The sequence below is a fragment of the Odocoileus virginianus genome, chromosome 18 (genome assembly GCF_023699985.2).
Source record: "Odocoileus virginianus isolate 20LAN1187 ecotype Illinois chromosome 18, Ovbor_1.2, whole genome shotgun sequence".
NCBI lineage: Eukaryota > Metazoa > Chordata > Mammalia > Artiodactyla > Cervidae > Odocoileus > Odocoileus virginianus.
Window position 1 is genome coordinate 16,901,818 of NC_069691.1, and position 24,891 is coordinate 16,926,708.

The following is a 24,891-nucleotide window of genomic DNA, read 5'->3' on the forward strand; positions in this document are numbered from 1 at the left end:
TACCAGCTGTGCCACCAGGGAAGCCCGAGAAAACTGGAGTGGGTAGCCTATCCCTTCTCCAGATCTTCCTGACCCAGGAATTGAACCAGGGTCCCCTTCAGTACAAGCGGATTCTTTACCAGCTGAGCTACCAGGGAATCCCAAATGTGAGTAGTATGAGCGCACATTTAAGCCAGCAGCATGCTCACAGTACTACACAGTTCTACTCAGTTCTCATGCTCTATGAAGACTTACTATTACTTCCTTGAGCAACCAGTATATTCTCTCATTCATCAGGCAGAAGTTTTCCTTAGGGCCCAACTAAGGGAGAGGATCATTCATGGGTTTTATCAGCTCAGAACAGAATCAGCTTTGAATTTAATCATTTATACCATATTCAAATTATAAAACAGAGTTTAAATATTCTGTTAATAAGTAACACATGTTGGTATACTTCTTCTGCAAAGGATTATTCTCAGATCTGGCTCAAGTCTCACTAAGATCATTCAGAATGGAATGAACAATAAATATTTGATGGTATCCTTCCCAAAGCTTCTTGAAAACCAATTTTCAAGAGCCCCAGGGTGTTAACAGTGATCAAATTATAAGATAAACCATTTTTCTCTTGAAACAGAAAGAGACTTCCTGGCTTCTTGAACAGGAATAAGGTAAAACTCTGAGGTCACATCAGACTTTCTCACAAAAAGCCTGCTGTGTTTGTACTGGCTGCATGCCAAAAGGCAGACAGGGAGAAAAGACAGACTTAAGGATAATATATGCCCTCGTACCAAATAAAAAATACCTTCAGAAAGAGCCCACATGAAGAGTTGTTTAGGACAAAACTATCCAGCTTCTCTAAAATCATATTCAAATCGTAGGTCAAGGTGAACATGGCCATGGGCCATGGCAAGTTTGAGATGAATGGTATAAATAAGGCAATTAAAATAGGAAGACTTTCAAAGAGAACCCAATCAGCAAAACTCACAGGAGTATTTATAGTTAATTATATCTGTTAGAAGAATTATCTGAAGTAGCAACCGAATTCCACTTATTTAAATATCAATTACCATAGTAGATTCTATAGCTATCAGGTAAAACTTAGAGTCAAAACATATTTCCTGAAGCTAAATTTATAACCATTATAACACTTGATCCTTTTGCTATGCTCCAGAGCTTTGTAAAGTAAGAGACGCAGGCCATTTGTTGCTGTTGCTATGAGATACTTGTTGCTATTGCTATGAGACAAATGTTGACATCACACATTTCTGGAGAAGGAAGGAAAATGATAAGTTCTTACCAAGTAATCATCAGGCTTGATACCAAAAAGTTCTCTGAAATATCGGAATGCTAGTGGAGCATATGTCTTAAATCTGAAGTCTGGGTAGTGATGTGCTGGGGTCAGATTGCTCCCTTCACTGCAGTTAAAATGTTAAAAAAAAAAAAAAAAAAAGAGAGAGAGAGATAAAGAACATCAGTAAGGACAATTCTGACTTCAAATTCTAGCTCTATTAGTCCTGTACCAATTTCCTGTCTAGTAAAACATCCCTTGATACTGAGTCTCTCCTAAGCTAGTGTCACAAAGGCCAATGGCCATCAGGGAAAAACAGCTGCTAACATAGCAAGGGCCTCTCCAAACTTGCATCCCCTGCCAGTCACAATGTATCTTCAGCTTGAAAATTCTTCACCCCCCTGTGCCTCCTTTCTGGGAAGATGACTCAATTCTCTCCAATGAAACCACTGCTGTAATGCTTTAGGTATAAGATCCAGTGTTTTGTGCAATTTCAAAAATGCATTTTTTTTGGCCCTGAACTTTGAATATTGCATAAAAATTTTAAACTAGGAATAAGTAAAATAACTTAGAAAATGTCTCACCAACAGAAAGAACCAACACAGTGGAAATAGATGGGTGCTGAATCTAAACTCTTTCTTATACCCACAGTTACAGGGAAAAGACCTTAAATACTTAGGAATTTTAAAACCTATTTTCCATTCCCATACATATCATGATTTTCTTCCTCTTCTGGGTTCATCTTTGAAATTTTTTGTGCAAAATTTATGACAGGTATAAGGTATAAGGAGATCAGCAAATACTCATGCACCTAAACTGTTGCTTAAGAAATAAAATATTATTCAGGCAGTTCAATTGCCTTTAGTAGTTTTTATGGATCATATACTCCTCCTTCTCCTCAGAGACATCCACTACTCTGAATTTTTATGTTTATGATGTTTACCATCCATTTTATTCTTTGACTACATGCAGTAATATATTTCACATGACATTACCTTTTTATTGTAAAAAATTTTTTTATTTAGAGGTTCAGAATTCTTTTTCACCACATTCTAGGTGGGACACTGAGGCCGGTCTTTCATGGATATTACACAAATACATTGTACAAATAAAAAGGCTTTCAGCATAAAACAAGTACTTAGAATCCACTACAATTTAAGTTTGCTGAGGTCTGTCAGAATTTTTGTGTCAAAACCTGACACACGGTAGACAATAAGTATTTTTTGAATGAAAAAAATGAGTTTAAGATAATACTAATTCAGTAAACTTGATTCTTAGATGAAGCTTAGGTTCAAAAGTCAACATAAAAGGAAAAAAAATCATATAGTCCAAAATCATCCTTAAAAACTATTTAGGAAATGACCTGTTCAATGTATTGTGCGGCCAGTTTTCCCCATGCATGGTTACAGATGACTGTGTCTTTTGGTGACTTCCAAAAGAAGTAGTAGGCTTATGTTGTTAGGGGCCATCCTATAACAACCAATCTTCTCTGGGAAGGCCAGGACTGCACTTAGGCAGCAGCAAGGCACATACAGGACAGGGGTGACACAGGAATGGAGGCTGCTTGGGAGAAGAACTCACGTATGACCAGATCATCCACTCACTGAAATGGCTATTGTTGCCTTAAGCAAGCACAGTTGAATATTCATAATGCTTGTATGATACCCAGGCAGGGTGTTCAAACATTTCCTTATCCCATATTTTGGGATTTATGAGACATGCATTCAGTTATACATCTTATGGGACTGCCACAGGAATGATTTTGGAACTTACATAATTATAACTTGAAAACATAGGCTGTGTAGAAATAAGAGATTAAGAGCAAAGAGGCTCATAGAGACCTCTGACACCTTTTCTCACTGTTGCAAGCAGGTAATAATCTTTTGCACAACGAAGGAGACTATAAGCAAGGTGAAAAGACAGCCCTCAGATTGGGAGAAAATAATAGCAAATGAAGCAATTGACAAGGAATTAATCTCAAAAATATACAAGCAACTCCTGAAGCTCAATTCCAGAAAAATTAACGACCCAATAAAAAAACAGGCCAAAGAAAACAGACATTTCTCCAAAGAAGACATACAAATGGCTAACAAACACATGAAAAGATGCTCAACATCACTCATTATCAGAGAAATGCAAATCAAAACCACAATGAGGTACCATTTCACACCAGTCAGGATGGCTGCTATCCAAAATTCTAAAAGTCTACAAGCAATAAATGCTGGAGAGGGTGTGGAGAAAAGGGAACCCTCTTACACTGTTGGTGGGAATGCAAACTAGTATAGCCGCTATGGAAAACAGTGTGGAGATTTCTTAAAAAACTGGAAATAGAACTGCCATATGACCCAGCAATCCCACTTCTGGGCATACACACCGAGGAAACCAGATCTGAAAGAGACACGTGCACTCCAATGTTCACTGCAGCACTGCTTATAATAGCCAGGACATGGAAGCAACCCAGATGCCCATCAGCAGACGAATGGATGAGGAAGCTGTGGTACATATACACAATGGAATATTACTAAACTATTAAAAAGAATACATTTGAATCAGTTCTAATGAGGTGGATGAAACTGGAGCCTATTATACAGAGTGAAGTAAGCCAGAAAGAAAAACACCAATACAGTATTACTAATGCATATATATGGAATTTAGAAAGATGGTAATGATAGCCCTGTATGCAAGACAGCAAAAGAGACACAGATGTATAGAACAGTCTTTTGGACTCTGTGGGAGGGCGAGGGCAGAATGGTTTGGGAGAATGGCATTGAAACATGTATGTTATCATATGAAACGAATCACCAGTCCAGGTTCGATGCATGATACAGGGTGCTCAGGACTGGTGCACTGGGATGACCCAGAGGGATGGGATGGGGAGGGAGGTTGGAGGGGGGTTCAGGATGGGGAACACATGTACACTCATGGCGGATTCATGTTAATGTATGGCAAAACCAATACAATAAAGTAATTAGCCTCCAATTTAAAAAATTTATATTAAGAAAATAATCTGAAGCAGGCTACTTTCAGTGGGCCAAGAGTGTTGCCACAATTTTTTATTTTCTTCCACTCTGTTATCTCCTTTCTATCTCATGCAGTCAAAATAATTCATTCTTTTTTTTTTTTAATAATTCATTCTATTACAGATCACCTTCAACATTTAAGAGTAAAATAAAACACCCATTCCACTTACATGGAATTATTCTTTAAATGATTATTCTCATGCAGTTGGGGACCCAAGATTTTATCAGAGAGGATACAGTATTTATTACTATCATTTTTGGTTACTCAGAGCTTCTTGACTTCTTCACCTTTCCCTGAATCTACCACTAATTACAACAGCTTTCCTTGGATTCACATCTCCCTGGCTATTGTGCTTCGTTCTGAAAAGGTGTGAAAAGGATAGTGTTAAGTTTCCCTGGAGATGAGACAGGCACACACACACACACACACACACACACACACACACACACACACAGAACATCTCTAGGTAAAGAAAGGGAACCTTTATTGCTTTACATATCCACCCTGACCCCTGACGGCTAGTATAAAAAGGCATTACATCACTAAAAATGAAAAAAATAAACTGAATCTATTAATAGCTTTTGGTCACATTAAGATATAAAGAAAGGTATGGATCAACTATGATAAAGGCTTGCCTGTATAGGGTCATCAATAAATTATATGTGTAAAATGGAGACAATGAACAGAGAACAAGGATAATACTTAACAGAGGCATTACAGGAAGTGGCAATTTCTTCACAGCATAATTAACAGATATTAATAATTAACTGCTGAGGTTATACAATCTTGAACTTCTCCATTTGCCTGAATGGAGAGCAATGCTCAGTAGTGGATCATAATACATGACCACTTTTCATTTGTTTTTCTTCTAGTAGATTGTAGTTCATGAATTCTGCTTTCCTTTGATAAATATTAAGATTTGACATTCTCTCAAATCACAGTGGACCCCCTATGTGGGGGCTGAGATACTCCTAACTCCCTGTAGTTCAGCGAGACTTGCATTCAAGTTCCATCTCTGCCACTGACAAGTTGTGCTCTCTGAGACCTGGTACTGAACCTCTAGAAATGACATGGCAGAGTGGGTGAAAATGTGAAAGAAAGGCCATGCCCCAGCACATGTGGAGCCCTCAGTGAGTCTGGATGATTGAGGTTGCATGGAAACAAGAGATAGCCCAAGGTTGAACATGTCACATGAAGAATGAGGTGGCTGGGTTTTTTTTTTGGTTTTAAAAAGCAGAAAAAAGAAAGTTACAAAATGAGAAAATATTGGGTTGGCTAAAAAGTTCACTCGGGTTTTTCCATAGCACTGAACTGAAAAACGCAAACTTTTTGGCCACTCCATCATATGCAACTCATTTCACAAAAAGCTAGCCTCCCAATATAAAGAGCTCTAAGACACAGCAAAGAAAAGGCCAAAAAGTTATATATTAATATTTTTTAAAAATAGCCAAAGGTATAATCAGTCGGTTCACAGAAATGGAAGTACAAATGACTTACACATATGAAAAGATGTTCAACCTCATTTGTCATAGAATAAATGCAAATTAACTGTCACCAAGAGATCATTTTCTCTCTCAGATGAGTAAAAATTTAAAACTTTGCTATAGCTCAAGGGAGACTAGCACCCTGAGCCACTACTAGTAGGAAAGTAAATTGATACTTTTTCTTTGGAGGACATTTTTTACAACTGTCAAAATTACAAATTTATATATAACTCTTGATTTAGAAAATTCATTACTATATGCTAAACTAGTGTTTGTATAAAATGACATATGTGTACCTGGTTATTCATTATGGCACTGTTTAGAATGATGAAGGATTAGAAGCAACTTAGATGTCTCTCAGAAGGGAACCAGTCAGTTAAGTTTCAGTCACACACTGGAATACTATGCAGTTATTACAAAAGAATGAGGAAGCTTATGTAACCTCAGTTATGTCGATAATACCACTCTAATGGCAGAAAGTGAAGAGGAACTAAAGAGCCTCTTGATGAGAGTGAAAGAGGAGAGTGAAAAAGCTGGCTTAAAACTCAACATTCAAAAAACTAAGATCATGGCATCTGGTTCCATCACTTCATGGCAAATAGATGCGGAAAAAATGGAAGCAGTAACAGATCTTATTTTCCTGGGCTCCAAAATCACTACAGACAATGACTGCAGCCATGAAATTAAAAGACACTTGCTCCTTAAAGGAAAGCTGTGACAAACCTAGATAGCTTAATTAAAAAGCATAGAAATCAGTTTGTGGACAAAGGTCCATAAAGTCAAAACTGTGGTTTTTTCAGTAGTCATGTATGAATGTGAGAGTTGGACCATAAAGGTGGCTGAGCACCAAAGAATTGATGCTTTCAAACTGTGGTGTTGGAGAAGACTCTTGAGAGTCCCTTGGACTGCAAGAAGATCAAATCAGTCAATCCTACACTAAAGCAACCCTGAATAGTCACTGGAAGGACTGATACCGAAGCTGAAGCTCCAGTACTGTGGCCATCTGATGTGAAGAGTAAATTCATCGGAAAAGACCCTGATGCTGGGAAAGATTGAGGACAGGAGGAGAAGGAGGGAACAGAGGATGAGATGGTAAGATAGCATCACAGACTCAATGGACAGGAATTTGAGCAAACTCTGAGAGTGAAAGACAAGGGAGCCTGGCATGCTGCAGTCCACAAGGTCACAGAGTTGGACATGACTTAGAGGCTGAACAACAAAACGCACTGACGTGGTGAGATCTGAGACAAATTAAGTGAAAGAAGGTTGATGAAAAATACTGTGTACGGCATGCCAACACTTGTATACAAAAACAAAAAAATATGTCTTTGGCATGTATCTGCATAAAAAAACTCTTGAAGGGCGTACAGATCCCTAGTAACAGGGGTCAGTAGAGCTAGACACTAGGTACAAAAGGGACAGGAATGAAAGGGACACTATTCACAGTATTTCTTTTAAAAGCATCATGAGGACTAACCCTTCTATGTATTACCATTTACAACATTTTTTTTTTAAGTTGGGGGTAAAAGCCCTAAGCCCAAAACAAAGCTCTGCACACTCGGTACCACACAGCAGAGAGGTTCAGTAACCCTTCTGCTTAGTAAACTGCTCCAGTGAATAACAAACAGCAACCTGACATGAATGAAGCTCTACTGAAAGAAATGCAAATTACTGGGCTGTTGGCCCCAGCTGGAGGTTGTCAGGAGGTACAGGGAACGAGAGCAACACCACACAGCAGGTGCAGGGAGGATCCGCAGCAGACCCACGGGGCACCCAGGGGGGACAGTGCGGGCGCTGGCCCACTGATGCCCAGCACAGAGGCTCCTCTGCACAGGTAGGCAATGCTGAGCCAAGGCAGTAAACACAACTGCAATCAGCATTCGTCCACCGGCCAGTGGGAGAGCTCCACCAAAGACCCCTGTGGGCTCTCCGGGCCTGAGCCTGGTGGCAGCCGTCAGGAGCCGGTCAGGCGTCTACACTCAGCAAAAATGAAGTCTGCCGAAGAGAAGACGTCTTCACAATTTAAGATTTAGTTCTCTTCAACCCATTTAAAAAAGACCCCAGTTTCCTGTCTCAGCATAAAATTGAGGCTTTGGACATTTCGATGTTTTCAGCACTAATTCAAGATGCTTCGATGTTTTCAGCACTAATTCAAGATGCTTGGATCCCGTGAGCTGGTAAAATTTCAACAATAAAAATCTGGAGGCCAAAATGTCAAACATTTTTAGTTATCTGACTTAGTAAGAACAGAATGCTAGTTTCTAATTTTAAAAAATAGATATGAAACACACAACAAAGTTTTACTGTATAGCTCAGGGAACTATAGTCAATATCTTATAATGACCTATAATGGAAAATAATTTCAAAAATAATATATGTGTATATGTATAACTGAATCACTTTGCTGTGTACCTTAAACACTGTAAGTCAACTATATTTCAATAAAATAAATATATATTAAGAAAAAAAAAATCTTTAACAATTTTTGAGGCCCACGTAGGATCTCCAACTTTCTTTTGCCAAGTAAGAACCTAAATAAGTAAGCCATCACACAGTTCTACCCTATCAAGTTACTAAAGAGTTTGTTAACCTCACCAAAGGAGGAAGAAACTTCAAATAAAAAATAGTACTTTCTCTATCTTGTTCTTTTCTCCCTTATTTCATCAAAAAGCAGTTAAGAGTTTATTATGGATCAGCTCTGGGATTTTGATATTTACTCTTTGGAGGTGGGTTCAATTTTCAATTTAACTGAACTTAAAGTTAGTGCTTGTCTTTAGTCCAAAAGTATGTTATTTCTCAATGGCAGTAAATGTTTAGGATTATAATGCTGAAGCTTGAGGAAGCAGTAGCCAGCATCTGGAATTTCCCATTTAGCAGATAAGGAAGTCAGAGCCTAGGGAGGGAAAGTAATGACCTAAATTAGTCAGGAACAAACAAGAGGAGATTAGATCTACACCAAGGCAGTGGAAAAGTCAGCAGCAATTAGGCTGGCCTTAACTTCAACTTGACGTTCCTCGATTAGTCTTCCTTTTCAGGATCCTGTTAAAGGTTTCAGGGTACAACCTTCCCAAATACCCCAATTATCTCCCCATCCCCATGCTCCCCATCTCTAATCATGCTGCAGGATCAGGTGGGCTGAATTTGATTAGCCATTTAGGGGTTCTCATTTGTATGTACCGTGAACACCCCGCTTTGCATGTGTGGTTTCAGAGCCTAAAAACCAAGCACTATTTTCAGTGGCACTGAGTGGAGAGATCTGACGCTCAGCAATGGGGTGAAATTGATTTAATATCACCAGGACTCTTAAGAGGTCCAGTTTTGGAGCTTTGATGTTTTAGAGGCAACATTTTATATATGGTGAGCTTCCTTGATTTCAAACTGTAACTGTTAGTGGCCTCCTGGCAAAACGAGAGGGTCAGCAACTCCTAGGTGACAGATTTATTATAAGGGGTTGGCTCATGTGGTAATGGAGGCTGAGAAGCCCAACGATCTTCCATATGCAAGCTGGGGGCCCAGGAAAGCTGGTAGTGTAATCCAATCCAAACTCAAAGGTCTGAGAGTCAGGGAACCCAACGGTATAAGTCCCAGTCTAAGTCTGAAGGCCCAAGAATCAGGAACACTGATGTCCCAGGGAAGTGATAATGCCGAAGGACTGTGGGGCTCCTGGGTAGAAGCCCTTTCTGTGTCCTCCATTTCTTTGATTATAGGAAACAGCCTTCGTTCAGTCTCCCTGACCTTCCCTGAGTTCCAAGGAGCAGATTGAAGTATTTAATTAGGGAATGGAGGGGATGTGAGGCCAGGGAGAAACAGTCAAGAGCAGCCTTGGGGCAAGGTCCTGTTTTCCCATCAGTGGATACACATAAAAATATCTTTGAGCTCTTCTGCAGATACTGAAGCCCCCTCCAGGTGGAAGGAGTTAATGATTAATGGTGGTATGCTGCCCACAAGCATGAAGACCCCAGACCAGTTAGACCTGAAGGCAGACTCCCACTTACTTAACCACCAACCCATCAGAAGAATGTCCATGGACTGATCACACCCTCTTTGAACAATTACTATAAAACTTCTCACGATCCTCCCTAAGTGGGTACACATGGTTTAAGGGCATTAGCCCACTGTGTCCCCCTTTGCCTGGCAAAGCAATACAGCTATCCTTTTCTACTTCATCCAAAACTCTGTCTTCAAGATTTGATTCACCACCAGTGTACCAAGAAGCTGAGCTTTCAGCATCAGCAGGAGAAGACGTCCCATCTCAAGTAGGGAGTGAATCAGCCCGTTTGCCACCTTTTTGTTCTATTCAGGATGATGCCCACCCAAACTGTGAGGTGATCTTTTTTTACTCAGTCTACTGATTCAAATGCTAATTTCTTCTAGAAATATCTTCACGGACACATCCAGAAAAAATGTCTTATCAGCTATCTGGGCATCCCTTAGCCAGTCAAGCTGACACATCAACTTAACCATCACACCTCCCATAAGGCAGGATAAGTGACTTTGTCCTAATATACAGATAGTGATACTGAGACAAAGAAAACTTAAGTGTAATACAGTTGGACCAGTGACACAGTCCAGTAACAAACTAGTGGGGGCACCCAGTCTTCAAAGTGAACCTGTGTAAGGCCGGGTATGCAGAAGCAGCATTAGGCATTACTAATTGCCTCTGCCAGCTCAGGCAAGGTGGAGATTGCTTAGTTTTCACATACAACTATTTAACCTGGGTAACAGAAATTGGTTCTCTCTCTTGCCAGATCAGACAGTGACTGTTTTTGCATTCTCTCGAAGGAAAAACAAAACAAACATAGTGAAACAAAAGACACACTCCCTGAAGGTGCCAGCCTCCTTCTGCTGAACACATCTGTGATGGTACCCCGAGCTGCCTTCTGGAACACAAGGTTGTACCATCTTTTGAGGCGAACAAGCTAACAGCCAGTCTTTAAAAGTGAGTAGCTGAAGACAGCTTAAATTCCAAAACCAAAGAACATATTCCAGGGTGTCATTTACTGGGAACGTGTGATATCATTGTTCATCATCTAAATGCTAAACTTCTAAAGTAGTTATTAGCACACTGAGAAATTATGTTTACAAGCTATTTCAAATAAGTTAAAATGTTATGTAATATTCAGTGCATGTAACAAATTTTTCACTTTTGAATTAAAGGAAGAGGCTTATGATTCTTATTGATAGGAAATCATCTTTCCCCCATCCCCACTACACAAATATTCAACAAATATTTGAAAAGTTTTGACTTGAAGGGACCTTGTATTATTGGCTTTACCAGCAACAGTCACACCTCTCATTTAATCCTGAGAAGAATATTCTGGTGGCTTTGTGTTCTATCCACATCTATATAAAACGTTGTATGGAAAAAACCAGGTATAGATCAAGGGTTGGCAAACCTTTTACAGCCTTTGTTACAACTACTCAACTCTATTGTTGTAGTGGAAAAGGAACCCTAAACAATATGTAAGTGAATGGACGTGGCTGTTACAATTAAACTTTATTTAGAAAAAAAAGCAGCACACGGCCGGCTTTTTCTCATGAGCTGTAGTGTGTTGACCCATGGTACAAATGGATTCTTGGATGAGTTTATGTCAGTGAAACTTGAAATGCAGGTGGTTGGCTAGTCTGTCAAAACCCTAAATGTAGCACTGATATTTGGCAATGCTTATATGCATCTTTGACATATATGTTTGCTTGTCATTTAGAATAATATCATAGCTCAGTTGGTAAAGAATCTGCCTGCAATGCAGGAGACCCCAGTTCAATTCCTGGGTCAGGAAGATCCCATGGAGAGGGGATAGGCTACCCACTCCAGTATTCTTGGGCTTCCCTAGTAGCTCAGCTGGGAAAGAATCTGCCTGCAATGCGGGAGACCTGGTTTCAATCCCTGGGTTGGGAAGATCCCCTAGAGAGGGGAAAGGCTACCCACTCCAGTATTCTGGCCTGGAAAATTCCATGGACTGTATAGTCCATGGGGTCGCAAAGAGTTGGACACGACTGAGTGACTTTCACTTCACCTGGTGATTCAAATAAATCCCAAAGAAGAAAATCCATCAAACTTAAGGGCAGTCTGCAATGATCTTCACATCAAGCTAAACTCCAGTGAGTAGATGAAAATACAGGTGATTTTTTTTTAACAAATTTTTCAATTAGATAATTATTCTTGTATATGGAAAGATATATTTATTGCCAGCTTTCAAACCATACTTTCCATCCCAGAGGAGGCAGTGATGGTGTCTCCTACAGGGGAACAGAGGGATGGATTCAAGCTGGTTGTCAAGGGGCCAGATAGGTAGATTTAGTTTCATAAGTTCTGTTTTTTTTTTTTTTTTTAATTAAAAAAGAAATACCGTTCCTGTGTTTCATCACCATAGTATAGGGAGAAACAAAATTGTGGAGCCAGCCACCACTGAGTTCAAATCCTGGCTTTACCATTTACTGGTTTATCACTTTGGGTTAAGATACCTAATACCTCAGGGCCTTAGCTACTTCATATATAAAATAGTTTTTTCTTAATGGTAATGATGAAAAGTAATAACAATAATATTGCAGAACATACAAATATTATTAATAAGACTATGCTTAGTTCATAGTTGGTACTTAAACTTTGCCTTCTGTTGCCACTTCAGGTTCAAGTTTACATGGTAGAAACATGATAAAACAGTCTCTATCTTCCTAATCCCATTTACACATGAAAAATCTATAACCTTGAGTTCTGGGTGGTACAGAATTTGGGGTCAAAAGATGAAGATATGGTCATGGTTCTCTCACTCATCTATTTTGTGATTTTGGAAGATCATGGAACCAGACAGTTAAAAAGAATTTTATACCATCCTTAAAATCTTAAACAGGTCTAGAGCTCTTTTCCATCTACAAAATGAAATAATCTGTGGTGCAAATACATAATATCTAAAAATAACTTCAAGCCATTTTAAAATAAAGAAATAAAAAATAACACAGTGCACTTGGTTGCTAAGGGAAACAGATTCTGCAGTCTCAGAGCAGTAGTAAATTAAACCATCTCAAGTCACCCTAAGCAATTAGTTCTATGACCCAGATAAATGCATTGGATTTTATAGCCACCAGAGACTTCAGAATGTTTCAACAGCTTGCAACAAGGGCCTCTCACCCCCAGGCAGGTAGAGAAATACGGCTGGGTGGGGAGGGAGCACTATTTGGCCCCTTTACTGAGTTGTAACTGACATACAATAAAATGTACAGTTAGTTCTCACATACGTGTATACCTATGAAACCACCACCAGAATCAAGAAACTGAATTTATCCATCGCTTTGTGGGAAGGGTTTTGATCACTACAGTAATGAGGAGATATTACTGGCATGGCCTGGGGATGACAAATGTTCAGTCTTGCACAAAGAATTAGCTCATCCAAAAAAGTCAATAGCACATTTGTTGAGAAACACTGGGACCAAGCCTTTGCTAAACCAAAGAAGAAACAGTCCAGATGAGGAAACTGAGGCAAGACCACATGTGAGCTTCTTGTTTCCATGTAATGCATCTGGAGCATATATGTTCTTTTTAAATTATTATTGGAGTAATAATTATCTTTCCAATTATCATTGGAATATAGTTGTTCCAGAAAAACATCTACTTCTGACTATGCTAAAGGCTTTGACTGTGTGGATCACAACAAACTGTGGAAAATTCTTAAAGAGATGGGAATACCAGACTACCTTAGCTGCCTCCTGAGAAACCTGTACGCAGGTCAAGAAGCAACAGTTAGAACCAGACATGGAACAATGGACTGGTTCAAAATTGGAAAAGGAGGATGTCAAGGCTGTATATTGTCACCCTGTTTATTTAACTTATATGCAGAGTACATCATGCGAAATGCCAGGCTGGATGAAGCACAAGTAGGATCAAGATTGCTGGGAGAAATATCAGTAACCTCAGATACACAGATGGCACCACCCTTATGACAGAAACCGAAGAGGAACTAAAGAGCCCCTTGATGAAGGTGAAAGAGGAGAGTGATAAAGCTGGCTTAAAATTCAATGTTCAAAAAATGAAGATCATGGCATCCAGGCCCATCACTTCGTGGCAAATAGATGGGGGAACAATGGAAACAGTGAGTGACTTCATTTTCTTGGGCTCCAAAATCACTGCAGATGGTGACTGCAGCCATGAAGTTAAAATACGCTTGCTCCTTGGAAGAAAAGCTATGACAAACTTAGGCAGAATATTAAAAAGCAGAGACATTACTTGGCTGACAAAGGTTCGTATAGTCAAAGCTACGGGTTGTTCAGTAGTCAGGTATGGATGTGCAAGTTGGACCATAAAGAGGACTGAGCGCCGAAGAATTGATGCTTCTGAACTATGGTGTTGGAGAGTTCCATGGACTGCAAGGAGATTAAACCAGTCAATACTAAAGGAAATGAATCCTGAATATTCACTGGAGGGACTGATGCTGAAGCTGAAGCTCCAATATTTAGGCCACCTGATGTGAAGAGCAGACTCATTGGAAAAGACCCTGATGCTGGGAAAGATTGAAGGCAGGAGGAGAAGGGAATGACAGAGGACAAGATGGTTGGATGGCATCACCAACTCAATGGACATGAGTCTGAGCAAGCTCCGGGAGATGGTGAAGGACAGGGAAGACTGGCATGGTGCAGTCCATGGGGTTGTAGAGAGTCAGACACAACTGACTGACTGACTGACTGAACAACAATAGTTGCTTTACACTGCTGTGTCAGTTTTGGCTGTAGAGTAAAGTGAATTTATATATATATATATTCCTTCTTTTTTGGATTTCTGTCCCATTTAGTTCACCATAGAGCACCGAATAAAGTTCCTTGTACTGTGTGTTCTTTAAACAAGCAATACACTATTTGCTTAGATTCTAGTCTGAATCAAATGATTCATGTCATATTGACATTTAAAAGCGACACAAACTCTGAATGATATATCTGAATGTGACAGTGGACTCTTCTCAATAGGACCAGTTAGCTGGGTGCTCCCTGCCCCAGGGACATGCCTGTCACTCAGTGGCTGCTGCTGCTTTCTTGGAACACAGAGTTAAGGTCAAAGATGCAAAATCCAGGTAGGTACAACTTTGGTTCTCTATTCCTGAAGAAAAAAAATCTCATTTTGTCTTAATCATAAAGATGCAGTATGCTTATGATAAACTGTCCATGAACAAAAGGAATCAAAACACTCAGAAGGGCCTGAAAACAGTGTTAGTTGCTCAGCTGTGTCCGACTCTTTGGACCCCATGGACTGTAGCCTCTGTCCATGGAATTCTCCAGGCAAGGCTACTGGAGTGGGTAGCCATTTCCTTCTCCAGGAGATCTTCCTCACCCAGGAATTGAACTGGATCGCCCACAATGCAGGCAGATTCTTGACAGTCTGAGCCACCAGGGAAGCCCCCTAAAAGTGTCTATGAAGACCTTATTTATGCACTCCTTGTTGTATGGTATCTCATAGAGTGTCATGTATAATTCAATTGTTAAATATATATAATTTTTATATTTAAGATATTAATTTTGAAATCACTTGGGGTTTTATGTGCTCCAAGAACAAAAGTTGTTATCTATTAGAACAATTGTTACTCTAAAATGGGAAGCAATGTGCCAACTCAGTGATTCTCAAACTTCTATGTGCTTAGAGTCACCTGGAGCAATTATTAAACAGATTCCTGGGTCCTAGCCCCAGCATTTCTAATTTTGTTGATCTGGGAGCGGGGAGCCCAAGAACCTGCATGTCTAACTAGTTCTAGATGATGTTGATGCTGCAGGCCTGAGGACCACATGCTTCCTCCTGGTGCCCATCAACGGCTGGCTCTGTTGATTGGACAGAGTGAGTAGAAGAGATCATCCAGGATGGAACACCCTGCTCTTTGTACACCCATCTTTGCTATAACTGCTCTAGTGCCCTAACTCACTGCCAGCCATCCTTTCACAAAAGGACTCAAAAAAACCCAAAAAACGAAAAAGGTTGAATGGTTTGAGTAGAGTCCCCAGAAGACCATGAGAATTAGAATACTCTGTAAACACATTTAAAAGAATTTAAGCCTAACAGAACATACCAAAAGATTAAGATAAACTCATGACCTCCTGACTTTAAAGAGGAAAAAATGGTTAATACATACTTTTTTGAATGATAGACTGTTAAAAAACACAAAGGACAATTTCCAGCCACAGAGAGAATAACAATGTCATGAACAGACAGGATTATATCTTAGGGCTTGGGGTTGTCCATATTCCGCATGAAAACTAGTTCTCATAACTGCAAGGGAAAGAGAGGCAAACTTCTAACCTTTCATAGGCCAACTTTGTCCTTTAGCTAAGAGGATTTAAAGCAAAATGAGGCACAGATGAACCCACTTTCAGGGCAAGAATAGAGATGCAGATGTAGAGAATGGACATGTGGACACAGGGGAGAAGGGAAGGGTGGGGCGAATTGGGAAATCGGGATTGACATGTATACACTACCATGTGTAAAATAGCTGGCTAGTGGGAACCCACCGTACAGCACGGGAAGCTCAGCTCAGGGCTCTGTGATGACCTAGATGGGTGGAGGAGGCTGGGAGGGAGGGGATATATGTATACACACAGCTGATATACTTCACTGTACAGTAGAAAGTAACAAAACATTGGGGTAAAGCGATTATATTCCAATTCAAAAAATAATGCTGAGATGATAAATTTTAAAAGAACGAGGCTGTCTGGGTTTATAGCTGACTTTCTTTATGTGCTCTGTTGCGACTACATGGACATACTCATCTAAAGCTTTTATTTCTAGGAAGTTGACGCCTGGACAAAGAAATAAAAGTAAGTACCATTTCCCTGAAGATTTTTAAAGACAATGAAAACATGGAGAGAAGAAGTGTCACCCAACCATTCTCATTCGAGCCTAGCAATAATTGATAATAAAACTGGCTTATTTTAGAGAGAAACATTTACTTTAAAATAAATGACAAGTCAATCCTTATAGCCACAAAGACAATATAATTGCTTCCAAACCCCTGAGTTGAGTATCTATCTTCTTTCTTTGAAAAGTCCTGTCAGTGGTAGTGACAGTTCCAATTTAATAGTGAGTACTTCTCTTCTTGCATTAACTGAGCATTAGACTTTTAAATTATTTGTTTTATTTTGGTATAGCATGCATAATATAAATTTACCATCTCACCCATTTTTAAACGTATACTTATGTGGCATTATGTCCATTCACACTGTTGTGCAACCATCACTATCATCCATCTCAGATTTATTTAATTGATTTATCCCCCCAGTATGGGGCTTCCCAGGTGGCACTAGTGGTAAAAAAAAAAAACACTCGACTGCCAATACAGGAGACATTAAGAGATGTGAGTTTGATCCTGGGTCGGGAAGATCCCATGGAGGAGGGCATAGTAACCCACTCCAGTATTCTTGCCTGGGAAATCCTATGCACAAAGGAGCCTGGTGGGCTACAGTCCGTAAAGTCGCAAAGAATCAGACACGACTGAAGTGACTTGGCACGTTAGCATGCACATGATAAAGTTAGAGGTGACATGTACGGGTAACTTGGCTGTCTTTTCAAATATGCTGTCAACATAGGGGAATCCCCTTAAGTTTTCTGGAGGAGACTTAAAAGAGGAAACACATGAGAATATTTAGATAGCAGAACCAATTACGGGTTCCCCAACTCATTTCTTAAATTAGGGCTACAGCAAAAACTTGCCACCATCTGCTGCGTCCCAGGTGCCCTCTTTTTCTAAACCTATGCAGACATCACTTTGTGATTACTCTACTCTTCCCCACTGAATTTCAAAGTCTTTCTCCATACAGTCTTTCAGGCATTATTACAACTAATTAATTACAGCTGACCCATAGGATGAACTCTATTTACCATCTGCTATAAAAATGTAGGCCATGTTAAAAAAAAATGCAAGCCATTTAATGCAACCGAAAGTAATAATTACTTGGATTACTTTTGGGCACACCAAGGTCCAACATGAACATCAGTACATGATGTACACATGCATGGGTAGAAAAGTCTTATACCAGGAGAAAAGTCTTCAATATGGGGATGTCACAAGAAAGGTTCCTTAGCATGGAAATCATCACAATAAACAATGTTCTTACCTGGGCAGGAACACACTTTCCACCACATAAAAATCTTGCATGAGAACATCTCGGTCTGGCTTGGAGGTGAGATTACCCACTGTGTATCCTATTCCCAGCTGAATAGCACCTTTGATGGCAGATGATGCAGTCTGCAGGGAAAACAAGGATTTCAGCGTTAGCCTCAGTAGTCGGGACCTTGTTCAATGTCACAAGTAGCAAAAACAGGAGAGTGAGGTTAGATTTCTTCTCTTGTTCCTAAGCAACAAGGAAGCTAGGTTTAGAAAGATGACAGGATGCTTCTTTTGATGGAGAATCCTTTCCAAACATCAAGGACCCTTCTTTCCATGAAATTATTTTGGTGGTTATCTTTCCTATAAATGTTCCTAAGGTCAAATTACTGTCCAAAATCTCCATATTTCTTTTATTAAGAACTTAAAAACTTTCAAAATATAGCATTATAATTTCTACCAAAGGATAATTGGTACAGTCACATTTTTAAAAAATCAGAAGTTCTGTAACATTTCTATGGATCAGGAAGAGTATTTTGGCTTCATAAGAAATGAGAGAGTAAAAAATAATTTCAGCCTTTGGAATACACAAAATTTAATTTGAAAATTGCTTACTAGTCTTGCCAAGGGTTCATAATCAAAATTTCCTTCACTTATCTATAATAAAACACAGAGGTTTGGAAGCTCAATATTTTAAATTTACTGCTTTTCTAATATTATTCCACAGTTAAACTGACATAAGTTAACTTGGAGGAATGACATATATATTTGTGTGTGTGCACATGTGTGCATGTACATATAGTTTTAACCAACAAACATAATAGGAGAAATAGAATAACTTAATTTAGGAAAATCAGAATACACTCTTCTTAATGGTGCAAGTGTGGCATATTTTTTTTTACGCCTTGCAATGTTTAATATAGTACACACTGGGACAGAAGAGCCTAGCAGGTTACAGTCTATTGGTTGCAGAGAGTCCAACACGAGGGTGGGATGTTTCAAGAGAACAGCATCGAAACATGTATATTATCTAGGGTGAAACAGATCACCAGCCCAGGTTGGGTGCATGAGACAAGTGCTCGGGCCTGGTGCACTGGGAAGACCCAGAGGAATTGGGTAGAGAGGGAGGTGGGAGGGGGGACCGGGATGGGGAATACATGTAAATCCATGGCTAATTCATTTCAATGTATGACAAAAACTACTGCAATGATGTAAAATAATTAGCATCCAACTAATAAAAATAAATGGAAAAAAAAAAAGAGTCCAACACAACAGAGCGATTATCACTCTCAGTTAGACAGTGGGAACAAAATAAATACTTAAATCACTGGTTCTCAGTCAGGGGCATTTGACATTGGAGACATTTTTTAGTTGTCGTAACTGGTGGTGGTAGTGCTATTGGCATCTAGAGGGTAGAGGTCAGGAATGCTGTTACAACATCCTACAATGCACAGGATAGCTTCTCATAACAACAAATTATCAAGCCCCAAATATTAGTGCTGAGGCTAAAAAACCACGCCTTAAAATGAATGTAGTAAAGATCACCTGCTTAATAAAAAATATTCTTTTTGAGTTAACATTTTCACTTAGCAAGTCCAAGACCCATCTCCATCTTCCCAGATGCTGCTGTTTTTTAAAAAAATTTCTTCATGCTTTTAACATCAAAAAATATCTCTTCTTGAAAAAATGTATCCTCTTGATTTCTGTGATAGAACACAGTTGTGTCCATGTCTACCTTTTCTGATGGTCTCTCATTTCTTCACTAAATTCTCATATTTTGTTTGCTGTAATTGCTGTCCCTAAAAGTTGGATCCTTGATTCTCAAATTTCCTTAGTTATGTAGATGATCAATACATTCCTAATGGTTTCAAATACTGGCTCCATGCATATGACTTTCAGAACCTCCTTGGACACTGTTTTATCATCACAAACACAATACATGTGGCACCAAACCATTATCTTAGAGCCAATCCCCTGGTGTCCCTCTCCCTAAGCTCTGTAATGCTGTCACTGAAGGGTGAACCCCAAGCAAACCACATCTTACATAGGGCTGGGTCTCCAGGAAATATTTGCTGACTGGGCCTGAAATGGTCATGGTCATTCATACGGCTCAGTCACTTCCACTATACAATCAGTAACCCTCACTATCCCATGGAGTCATCATTCAATCGTTCTGCTTATTTCACTGCAAATATCATATCAGCCTTAGTGTGAGGACAACTATTATACTATCCCCTTCTGTGCAGTTAAGAGAAACATCCTGGGGCTTTTCTTCTTTACATATGCCTTTTTACTTACGATCCCAGAGCAGCAAGATGGCAAAAGACTGAGAGTCAAGCCCAAATAGTGCAACTAGTACTTCAAAAACAAAAAGCTGCTATTTTAATCTTCCCACTGCGAGTTCAGCAATGCCACCAGTTGGCATCAGTGACCTTTTGTACCAATAGCTCTGACTTCTGAAGGCTGAAATGAATTTTTCTCATTTTAACCTCACATAAAAATTCAAAAGGTTTCTCTTCTCCTATCTGTCACACAGGGCAGTATGGCACAGGATGTGACATCAGCATTTTCCAGAAGACACCTACGGTCTGAAACTTTCTATTCCAGATCTATCAACAGACGCACACACTCTCAAACTGTTTTTCCTTCCTTTACCACACCCCTGACTCTGCTTCCAGAAATACCTGTATTTCTGCTTAACTCAGTCATTTAGTGTGCTTCTTGGACTGGAACACATGTGAAACATGGGATACCCAATTCCTTGTTAACGACCCTTCAGTCTTATCCCAGAGAAAGCAATGGCAACCCACTCCAGTACTCTTGCCTGGAAAATCCCATGGACGGAGGAGCCTGGTAGGCTGTGGTCCATGGGGTCGCTAAGAGTTGGACACGACTGAGCGTCTTCACTTTCACTTTTCACTTTCATGCGTTGGAGAAGGAAATGGTAACCCACTCCAGTGTTCTTGCCTGGAGAATCCCAGGGACAGGGGAGCCTGGTGGGCTGCCATCTATGGGATCACAGAGTCGGACACAACTGAAGCGACTTAGCAGCAGTAGCAGCAATCTTATCCCACCCCCAGCAACAGAAGGTAGTCAAAGTTGCAGCAGTCTATATCTGGTACTTGCAAACTTTAGAAAGTCTGAGAATCACTGGGTCATTTGTTAAAATGGACCAAAACCACAACTATGGAGAGTGTAAGAAGATCAGTGCTTGCCAGGGGGTTGGGGAGAGGAAGTAGAATACAGAGGATTTTCAGGGCAGGGAAAACCCTCTACACAATTCCTTTATGATGGTGTGTCATGCATGCTCCTTTGTGTCTCTTTGTGACTCCATGGACTACAGCCCACCAGGCTTCTCTGTCCATGGAATTTTCCAGGCAAGAATACTGGAGTGGGTTGCCTTTTCCTTCTCCAGGGGCTCTTCCCGACCCATGGATCGAACCCACATCCCTTGAGTCTCCTGCATTGTCAGGTGGATTTTTTACCACTGAGCCACCTGGGAAAGTCCACTTTTATGATGGATATACATAATTATGAATTTGTCTAAACCCATAGAATGTACTCCATCAAGAGTGAGCCGAAATATAAACTGTGGACTTTGGGTGATTATGATGTGTCCATGTAGGTTCATCAGTTGTAACAGTGAAACACTCTGGTGGGGGATGTTGACAACGGGCAGGCTGTGCATGTGTGGGTACAGGGGGTGGTGGGAAATTTCTATATCTTCCTCTCAATTTTTTGGTTAACCTACAACTGCTCTAAAGAACAAATCTTTATAAAAATGTCAGCAAGCACTGAAAAACAAGAACCAAAGTGACGTATGGATTGCATCTCCAAAATTTCTGATTTGGAAAGTCTGCAGTGAGGCTCAAAAACTTGCTCTTGCTCTAAGGAGCATCAAGAAACTTTTTTCTCCTATGGTACAAGATTGAATTTTGAGTTCCTGAAGGAATAAGATTTTGGAAAGGAGCTCACTGACATCTGTTTAGTTAAATAAAAAAAACAGACTTATAATAATACTACTACTTTCTTTTCATGATCCTTAAAATTCAAGTGCTCTGAAGACAGAAATGAGAGAAGTTCTAATAAAAGTGAATATTTTTTAATCATCTATTTGTGCCAGGGACTTGACATATGGATAACAACAATAATAATCACAATCAATCATAATTATGGCATACACTTCAAGAGCATTTACTGAAAACACTATGAGGCAATCACTATTCTAAGTGCTTTTGGTTATATTAACTCTTCTATCCTCACAATAACCCTGCGAGGTAGGTACTATTATTATCTTCATTTTACTGACTCAAGTAGGTTTAGTTACTTACGCGAGGTCACACGGATAGCAAAGAGGTAGAACTGGGACTTGTACCTGGGCAAGTTTGGCTCCACAGTCCAGATCCAGGTTATAAACAAGTACTGTGCTGCCTCTAACAGCAGAATCTCTGACCTCATTTAACCCTTTCAAGGACACTGAAGAGAGGGAGAATCACACCCATTTTACAGGTGGGGATTTGAAGCTCAGCAAGGTTATATGACTGCCTCTCTCACATTGTTAGCACATGGCAGAGTCTGCCTGCAAAGCCCATGCCACTTCCCTGTCTCTTTTTTTCAAAATGAATCTAGAATCAAAGTCAAAAGCTCTGTTTTAAGCCTGGCTGTTTGACCTCAGCAAAGGAAGCAGCTGTGTGGGAGCCATGCCTTTTGATGAAATAGGAATAAAATATTTTATTTGCTACTAATCATACTCAATCATGGGTAAGCCTAAAAGAAACCTGTAAACCACCTGGTAAACCAATATGAACATCTCTGTTAAAGTCACTACTAATAACATGGGGAGATACAAACAAAAGGAGATATTTTGCTGCCAAGGGAGGATGGCTACCTCTGGCTACCTCCTCCTCATCTCTGTGTAAGATTAAATGCTTTAGCATAGATGCATTGGGTATAACTCAAAAGCATCTCGACTATTTCATGGATATGTCTGATTGCACTGTGGCACATGGTTTTCTAAGTTACCAGCAGGAAAGGCTGTACCACCTGGCATTTTCCTATTGGACATTAGGCACAGGGACCAAGATGGGAGAAACCATAGTATTTTCTGACACAGTCACTCTTGAGCAAGATGTGTTTTAAAGTTACAAAAACACTTAGAAATGCTAACGGGAGTTTCTGATTAGCAGACCAGTAAATCATGATGACTACAAACCTGCCCTGTGCAGTGCAGGTTTGTCTTCTTCTAGAGCCAACAGTTCTTTCCTTCTAAACTCGAAGCCCACCAACAAGCCCTCTCAGACCAACATGCCTACCAACAGATCAGCTAACAGATCTGCTAACTCATTAGCAGATTCAAACACACACACACATGTGGTCCTTCCAATTTTCTGTGTGGCTTTGCATATGCTCTAAACACGTTGATATGTAACCATTTCCCCTCTGTGCTCAGTATGTCTGACTCTTTGCAGCCTCATAGACCGTAGACCACCAGGTTCCTCTGTCCATGGGATTCTCCAGGCAAAAATAATGGAATGGGGTGCCATTTCCTCCTCCAGGAGATCTTCCCAACCCAGGGGTAAAACTCACATCCCTTGCAACCCCTGCATTGGCAGGTGGATTCTTTACTATTAGCATCACCAAAACACATAGGTTCAGATTTCAGAACATAGCCAAACAGAGTCTACATTTAATTCAGGACTTTTCAAGAGCTAAGTAGAGGCAACATATTGTATGGATATTACAAACACCTCTAAAGCATGTGATATTTGGAGAAAGAACCAGCTAATACCACAAAAGCAAATCGCATTTATTTACATTCATGGCTCTTTACTACCCAAATTTGTGCAGGGGTGATGGTAACACTAAAAGGGGAATTAATGTCAGCTTGCATTTAGATAATACGCTATGGTTTTCACAATACTACCTTCTAATGACTGCATTCAGTTGTCACAATTGTTATGTAGGTAGGTGGGGTTTTAATGCCCATTTTATAAAGAAACTTGGACTCTGGGAGACCAACTTGACCTAAATCCCTTGGCCAAGTACATGATAACGCCAGGAGTGATACCCTGGTCTACAAGGCACCAGTAGTGTCATACCAGTGTGCGCTGCTTTACTGGCCTCCATTCTCTCTGCAGGAGATGGGTCTGACTGAAGCTGAGAAGTACTTGAACAAAGAGATAATGATGATGATTACTATCAATGAGACTACACGTCCATGCAAACCTGCTATTAGGGGAGCAATGATCCTGACAGCAGTAAGATTTTAATGATTTTACATTGGTTACAGGAAACTGCTTTCTACAGCATATTGTCTATGAAATTAGATCACTTAATATGCAATCTGATATCACTGGTCTTCAATACTAAAACATTTCAAGTCAACAACATTTCTCCCCACCTCAGGTGATCTGATGGCCTAAACATAGGATTATAGACAATATACATGATGCCAGAGTGATTTTTTTTCTCCCAAAGTTCAAACTTTTTTATTTTGTATTTTATTGGGGTACAGCCATTTAACAATGTTGTGATAGTTTCAGGTCAACAGTGACGGGACTCCGCCATACATACAGATGTATCCATTCTCTCCTAAACCCCTCTCCCATCCAGGCTGCCACATAACGCTGAGCAGAGTTCCCTGTACTATACAGTAGGTCCTTCTTGGTTACCCATTTTAAATATAAAAGTACATGACCTCCCCAAAGTCCCTAACTATCCCAGAGTAATTTTTTTTAAAGTACAGATCTAATCTTGTCACCACCTTGCTTGAAAACTAGGTGTGTAGTATCCTCACCATAGGATTAACTCCAAATATCTTAGCTTGACATGGAAACCAATCTTCAATGTAGTCCTTCCCAGCCTCACACTGAGTGAGTCCCTAACACACTAGGGACTTTCCTGGTGGTCCAGTGGTTAAGAATCCGCCTTGCAATGCAGGGAACGTGGGTTCAATCCCTGGTTGGGGAACTAAGATCCCACATACTGTGGGGCAACTTAGCCCATGCGCCACAACTACTGAGCCTGTGTGCCACCACTAAGACTT

The 24,891-nt window shown here is 40.0% G+C and overlaps 1 protein-coding gene across 6 annotated transcripts in view; it reads right to left on the bottom strand.

Moving 5' to 3' along the window:
- Positions 1-24,891, bottom strand: part of PIP5K1B (phosphatidylinositol-4-phosphate 5-kinase type 1 beta) — a 323,645-nt gene that overhangs the window by 144,943 nt on the left and 153,811 nt on the right. For all 6 annotated transcript variants that reach the window (XM_070480384.1, XM_070480385.1, XM_070480386.1 and 3 more), the window contains 2 exons: positions 17,857-17,987; positions 1,277-1,394 (listed from right to left, as the gene is read on the bottom strand). In XM_070480384.1, the coding sequence (XP_070336485.1) occupies positions 1,277-1,394; positions 17,857-17,987 (249 nt within the window). The remainder of the gene's footprint in view (positions 1-1,276; positions 1,395-17,856; positions 17,988-24,891) is intronic.